The sequence below is a fragment of the Cariama cristata genome, unplaced genomic scaffold (assembly GCF_000690535.1).
Source record: "Cariama cristata isolate BGI_N322 unplaced genomic scaffold, ASM69053v1 scaffold41321, whole genome shotgun sequence".
Lineage (NCBI taxonomy): Eukaryota > Metazoa > Chordata > Aves > Cariamiformes > Cariamidae > Cariama > Cariama cristata.
The window spans coordinates 21,313-28,775 of record NW_009601742.1 but is presented as its reverse complement, the minus strand read 5'-3'; the positions used below and the strand labels follow the sequence as shown (position 1 = coordinate 28,775).

Sequence of the window (7,463 nt, the reverse complement as noted above, 5' to 3'; positions counted from 1 at the left end):
CCCCCCAGGTTGCTGCTGCTCCATTTTATTTTAATAGTCATATTTTGCAGCCCCCTCCCCCTTTTTATACTTTGCCACAGCAATGAACTAGGATGACCATAGGTAGAGAAGGGTTCCCCTCCTCCTCCTCCCTCTCCCCACCCCTTAAGGGGCGGTGATCGTGGCGAAGAGGAAGAAAAGGATGCCACGGAAGCTGTTGTTGCCTTATAAATCTGTTTTTTCTCACTTTCGAGCTCCACGGGGCTTGCATGACTCTTTGGAGATGAACGCAGCCAGAAGTGGCTAACGGGGCTTCTAGGGTGCAGCCTGCACTGAGCTGGCGAAGAGGATCACGGAGTAAGTTCCCTCTCTTTCAAGTTTCTTTCCCCTCCCCAGAGCTCCTCTGTGCAGGCAGGCTTCCTTCAGAGCCACTGGAGAGGGTTTTGGCGTTCTCCTGCCTTCCCAAGCCAAAGGCGTCCGCTGCGAACACCTTTGCTGTGGAGGTTTTGCACTGGGAGTCTTCAGCAGCTCAGCCCTTCTCCTCCTCAGCGCCGGCTCGTCCCTCCCGATAACTCGGTTTGACCCAGCGATGAAAATGGACCCACTGCTTTCTGCCTCTTGTGTCTCTGACATCCATTTCAGTACTGGAAAGGCTGGGTTGTAGCAGTGGCTGTTACTTTTGGGGAGGGAGGAGGTGAAATTTGGCTGAACAAGCCTCAGAAAGCTTTTTAACTGGTTTGGGAGATGCTCAGAACTTTGCTGCTTTTCTTGGGGATGGGCTGGCGACCTTGTTTGCTCAACAACTTCATTGCTTGGGGTGTGGGGAGCGTTCAATGTGCAGACCTCAGTACAACACCTGCAGTTGCACTAACCAAAGTGGGGTTTGGTGAGGTAGGAGAGGTGGGCAGCACATGCCAACAAAAGAGAGTTTGGTTTAGGGATGGAAGTGTGTCCCTTTTTTTTCAGCCCATCAGTTTGGGCAGAGTTTGACCTTGACTTGGCAGGGATGGGTGCTCTGGGGCCTGCTGAATGAGGGGTGTAACAGCTGGCTCCAAAATGGGGCTCTTGGTGCACAGAGGAGCACTGAGTTTCCCCTGACGCTTGATCTTTTGGTTTGAATTAGTTTGGTTCAAATCAGGGCACTCCCAGCTGAAGGGGCTTTTCTCAGACAGGCATCTGTGTATCGGGAAGCTGTCATCCTCAAGCAAGATTTGGATTTTCTTTCTGCTGCTTCTCAGTGACAGTTAATAGGAAGCTGCTCCCAGAATCGAGGGGGGGCTCAGTGCTTGTTTACGTACTGCAGCAGACAGCATCCTTGCTCCCCCTTAGGCAGCTGCCGGCCTGTTCCTGTCTCCAAGGGCATGTTTAAATTGGAAACATTACTAAATATAGGTGTGCTACCACCTGAAACTGCAAGAACATTTTGCTGTTCATCCAGCTGGGTTAATAAACAGTGTGTTCAATCCTTAGCACAGATTATCTCCGTGAAGCTGACTTGGCTGTTTGGCTGGGATCACTGGTGTTGATGGGATGTGTGTTGGATAATAGCAATGGACTTTTCTGGGTATGAGGCGGAGAGGAAAATCCTTGTATTTGGGAGTGGAAAGCTTTTTTTTTGGTTCACCTATTTTTGCTATATTTGGTCAGTTCCGTATCCCTTTCTCTTCACTGATACAACTCTGAAAATAAAGTCTTGATATATAAAAAAAAAGTTTTGCTGCAACAGATGGGGCATGGTTTGACAAGGCTTGTCCTGTTGCGTCAATGCAGAACATAACAGAAGTCCCTTGGGGACGAGCTCCAAGTTCTCAGGACAGAAAGAGCAAACAGGCAATCTTTATTCTCTGCTCCTTGTCTTAAAAATAACTCACTTCTTTTTTTTAAAGATGTAATGAGAAGAGACACGGAGCAGGCTTCCCCAGGCCATGATGCGCACAGCTGGCTGTGTGACCTGCTGGTGTAACCCTCTGCAGGGTTCCCAGTGATGCTCTGAGGGTGAATGACGACAGGATCCAGAGAGTGACCTCCTGGCTGTCCTCCACGAAGTAAACTTTTGATAGAGGTGATGTGGGCTTTTTGCCTTGGCTCTAATGTCAGCGAGGAAGTTGGATGCTCTGGTGGTGGTATAAGCCCAACCGTGTGATACGCAGCTACTGCTTAAGCTGAGACTTAAGGACACGTAGCTTTATCGTCTGTAAAATGGGAGTAGTGACCACTCTGAAAGGGAAAGGTGTGAGGCATTATATGCGAATTAGGTTTTGTTGGAGAGAGGTGCAAAATCCGGAACCGTTAATAGTATGGATTTTTCCACAGTAAAAAGTCTTCCAAAGATAAAGGTATTTTCAGCATCTTGTGCGGTGGTTTTGCACTGCCTTCCCTTAGGAGTTCGGGGGCTATTTTGACACGTTTGTAATACGTGCCTTGTTTTTTCAGGTTGCCAAAGGTGCGCGACTGCTGGCTTTCCCACTCTGTCACATCCCAGCCTGTACTTTGCTGGGGAGGTCAGTTGTGCCTTTTAATAGAGTTGGAGCAGTCTTACAAGGGTGAGTCTGTCCTCTAATATTGTGCGTTCTTTTTAAAGTTTTTTTATGACCTTTAGTATAAGTAGTAAAAGAACTTTAAAACAACACGCAATATTAGGAGTAGGGCCCCTTGAGACGCTTGTCCATGTAGGCTCTGTTGCTCTTTGCCTGTAGGTATGATGTTAAAATTGATACTTGAGGAGTCCTGGCCTATCCTTTTTTAAAATCTCAAGCCTAGGGAGGAGCAGTGTGACGTAAACCAGATATCTGAAAGCTGTTCAATCTCCTCGCGTCATTTAATGCAAAGCTTCTAGAGTTGCTTTCGATTCAGGCTCTGAGCGTGGCATTCTGGCACGCTTCTGATCTTTACAGTTTCCCATTGTGCGTTCTTGGCTGGTTATAGGATGAGTGGCTAAATGGTTAGTCTAACTTTCACTTTGAGTTTTCAGAGCTTTTGTTTATGTTAGAGTCTGCCAGGAAGAGGAGATGATGCTGCCTTATGAGAACCGAATACCTTGTGAGACTTCAATAACAATGCTACTTAGATTCAGAACCACCGAAACATAAATAAAACTGTATGTTTACTTGTATCTTATAAATTGAGAGATATCTTTTTTTTTTAAGTTCTTTCCAAGATGGAAGGAAAACTCCTGTGGTAATTAGGACACTTGGCACCTGATTACAAGCTGCATTTGCAGGGGAGAAAGATAATTTCTGTGACCAGTGTTGATCCCTAATAGACCTTGTGGGCTGCTGAGGGGGAGAGAGGTCTGGCAAGTCTTTTTAATCTCCAGAGTCCCATGGATGCGTTTAGATCTCCCTCTGACTGTGTGTTAGGCTCAGAGGGTACAAATATTACATTCCACTGCCTCCTTGAGTGGTTGGGTTGGAGGGGATGGCTGGTTAAAGCTTGCTAATGCGTCCTCAGTGCTCCTGCAGGTCTGTGTTATGTGGGACGTGATACTATTGTAAACTCATTGCAGATTGTGGATATGAACATTCTAGACATTTGTTTCGTTTGCAGCACAGAAAATCATAGAATCGTAGAATGGTTTGGGTTGGAAGGGACCTTAAATCTCATCTCGTTCCAACCCCCCTGCCATGGGCAGGGACACCTTCCACCAGACCAGGTTGCTCAAAGCCCCATCCAACCTGGCCTTGAACACTTCCAGGGATGGGGCAGCCACAACTTCTCTGGGCAACCTGTGCCAGTGCCTCACCACCCTCCAGATGCTGGTGATCTAAAGATAAAAGCGATGATGTGAGCCTAAACAATGTGGAGTAATGAGGAAAAGATGGAGACTGGTGTTCTGATCTCTGGTCGCAGGGAGCCGGGTACACAACACTAAAACCAGGGTTACGTTTTCTATGAATGAGTGGGAGGTGAGCCCTGCTTTTGGAGGAGATGGTATGTTAGGAGGACTTGCAGCAACCTCCCTCAGTTGAAGGAGAATTTCTGATGGGATGGAGGAAGAATAATGACAGTCTTCCTCATCTTGCCAGCATGTGAGAGGATGGCATAGGGGAGTCGGATCACAGTAACCTTGTGCTGCTCTCCCCCATCTCCAGATCCTGTTCTTGAAAGAGCCATCGTGTGGTACTGCGGGAAGAGAGGAGGTGGCACCAACTCTCCCATCTCAGAAATTGCAGCACTGTGGCAGGAGGCTAAGGGATATCACAGGGTGAAACTGCATCAAAGGATTTTGGAAGGGAAAAAGTATAACCAGCTAAGAAGTAGTACAGTTGGAGAGGGTTACAGGCGGGGGACGATGCTGGAGTAGGGTGAGAGTGGAGCAGCTGGGCTTTGAGATTTTCTGTTCATCTTAGATGGAGCATGTAATGTGGCTGAGCAGACTGGCTTTGCGTGATAGCTTTCGGTGCTGGCCAGTGCCAGGTTTAGGGGAAGTCCCTTCACGAGGAGTGGACTGGTAGGAGTAGAGGAAAATCTGCGTGGTGTTTGCCAGTGGTTCAGCTGCATGGCTTTTGGTACGGCTAGAACAAGTGATGCAAGTGCTGGATGGCTCTGGGTACAAGTGGCAGATGAGCAGTAGGGACTGTTCTTCAAGTAGCCAGTCATGCTGGGATGGAGAGAGGTAAAGGAGAGCTCAGAGCGTTGTAAGGATATCTGAACAGATTGCCTTGTATCCAGGAAGCTGCTGTTTCTTTTCCCTTTCCTGGCTTGTTCTTGTAGTGGGAGATTAGAAAATACACTGTAGAGCTGCCACTGTGCTAGCTGGACCAGTTGACTGATCTTTATTTAAAGGTTTGCTGAAATTTGAAAAGCGATTCAAAGTCAGGCTGTGGCTTGCTTTGGCCACGGTCAAGCACGGAGCAGATCCTCTGCTGTCAGCTCCAGTTCCTTCTGGAGTCTGCAGCGGTTCGTGGAGTCAGTAGGTGTGGGGAGAGTCAGGTATTTGCAGAGCTGAGACCAGTGGAAGTGTTTGTGATGAAGAGGATATTGCCAAAATAAAATGGTATCGTAGTCAACGGCTTTGTACGCAGATTTCTCTTCAAATTGAACGTTTGCACTGCGAGCTAGCTGGAAGCTTCCTTCAGAGATAACTTTACAAATGTCTTTTAGGTGCTTGTCACAGAGTGGGAGAATTAGACTGTGAATTTGAGACATTTTATAAACACTCTTGTATCCACAGCTTAATATCTTCTCAGCATGTGTTGAGACTGCAGAAAGTTAGATCATCTTTCCTGGGCGATGTTTACGGAGAGAGTTATTCCAGATCGACATAAATTTTTACTGACCAGTTGCTCAGAGTAGGATTTTTAAAGCCATAAAGAGAATCTTTCTCATAGATGCTATGAGGTCCTAGAGGAGTTGGTTAAAAACTTTAAAAGCTGGAAGCAGCCTGGAGCAGTAATACCTTGATCTCACTGTGCCCAGCCCTCTGTGCTGGGCTTGGTGGGACTGTATGTGCGATGCTTTTTTTAACAGATCCCAGTTTTGAAGACTGCTGCTTTTAAAAACAAAACCAATACCAAACTGAGTTTCTGTCTCTCTTGGATGGAGAAGGGAGCTTCCAGAAGTAAGTGCATGCTCTGATGTCTGCACAGGGCTGATTAACAAGAGAGATTTCTGCAAATACTGTAGGATTAACCTGACTGTTCTCCAGTCTTAAACACTTCGGTATCGGCAAAAGCCCCCACCTCTCTGTAGCCAAATACCGCACCACACAGCAGGGCTTTTGTCAATGGAGCTCATTTTGCTTGGAGATGTGATTTATCTACAGGACCTAAAGTGGTATTTTTGCCAGAAGCAGCTGTATCTCTCTGCGTGGGTGTGTGCTCTGGGTTATCTGTAGCGGCAGCTTTTTCCTTCCTGGTGTGAACCGGCCCGTGACTGCAGACAAGTGATCCAGTAATTGTGATAGCCCCTGTTCGTATGGCGATGCTGTTAGTCCTGAAACCAAATGCAAACAGAGTTCTTGCTGTCAGTTTAATTCCTTTGTCGCCTAAAGCAACAACCGATTGGGAGCTTCTGCATGGAGAGGATTTAGAGAGAAAGGAGTTGAGGATGGAGGGGAAAAAGGGAGGGTTGACGGGAAGGGAGAATTTATCTTTGAACTTTGTTACAAATGGTTGCTCCCAGGCTGTGTGGTGGGTAAGGCCATGCTCTGCCCTTGACTTCAGTGCAAATCCCCCTTTTGACACAAGTCCTCTGGAATTCGGTCCTTTACAGCAGGAGCTGCGTGAACAGTGCCCTCTTTAATATCCTTGACTAAATCAAGGTTTTATCGACTCCTTCACTGCCTGAAGTCTCGGCTTACACAAAGCCTTCAGAAAGGGATTTAGTGGAAGGAGTGCCCCTTGGGTAAACATACCTGGACTGCTTTGGTGGAGCTGCCTGTTGGTCCGTCTGCCGTGCCTGCAGCTTGCGGGACTGCAGAGCGCTGCAGGCGGGGTTGATCTATGACTTTTATGGGCTGTTTTATCTCGTATCCTTCCTATTGCTGCCCCTCTTGTTTACTTGCAGTCAACAGTTGGAGCAGAGATGAGATTTATTGTCTGACCAGAGCAATCTACTACCACTCGTTCCCTGAAGTTGGCAGCTGCTTATTGTCTCCTCTGCTGCTCTCTGCGCCCGAGTTTGACAAGTTGAGCTGTCTAGCGTCCCTCTTTCCATTGAGGAGCAAACTCGCCTTTCCAATTTCTTGTTTCAGCAGCACAGAAACTGCATTGCTGCTGTACGATCTGAATAGAGGAGCACAAGGCTCTGGTTTCTTCTTGCCAGCTACATCCTTGCAGAGTGTCGCAAACGTCTGCTGTATTTATTTGCCATTACTTAGCATTGAAAGTGCCACCTTCCGAGGTTTTGAACCTTTACTTCCTGCCATGAGTTGCAGGGTTGACTAAGGGCCCTTGCACAGTCTCGTTAGTGGAGATTTTTTTCCAGTAGTGGGCTAGGAACGCGCTGTCTGCAGTAAAGTCACGGCGCACGTGCCTCCGAAGGGAGCTTGCAAGACTTGCCGTGCAGTTGTGGAGAACCAAGTGTGAGTCATTAAACAATTCCCACACACACTGGTTTGTTTTGTGTGTGTGATTCTTGAGCTTGTTTCGACTTGAATGCCTTGGCAGCGATTAGGCCAAAGCTTAGTGGTTGCAAATGCCTGACTGTCATCGGAAAGACAGCAGGGTCCCAATGGGCAGTAAGAGCTAGACAGGTCCCGTATGCAAAACTCACCTTTATTGTGCATCTGTCCCTGGAGTCCCTGGGTTTTCCTTTGCTTGACCAGCTGCCACCTCTCTTCTGAAGATACTGAAGGTACTGAGGATGCCTTTGTACTGCAGCTGCGAGTTTTAACCCAGTGAGGCTGGTGAGAGAAGCCAAATTAGAGATTTGGGTGGCTTGCCTGCTCTGGACTGTGCGGTCTCTGGGTAATGCTGCAGTTGGTACCCGAGCTGGGCTGATTATAGTCTTGCAAGTAAAATGCTCTGTGTGGGAGTTTACTC

The 7,463-nt window shown here is 47.6% G+C and overlaps 1 protein-coding gene across 1 annotated transcript in view; it reads left to right on the top strand.

Moving 5' to 3' along the window:
- Positions 1-181: 181 nt before the first annotated feature.
- Positions 182-7,463, top strand: part of PRPSAP1 (phosphoribosyl pyrophosphate synthetase-associated protein 1) — a 25,679-nt gene continuing 18,397 nt past the window's right edge. Inside the window, 1 exon segment of the mRNA XM_009710565.1 lies at positions 182-336. Within this exon segment, the coding sequence (XP_009708867.1) occupies positions 182-336 (155 nt within the window).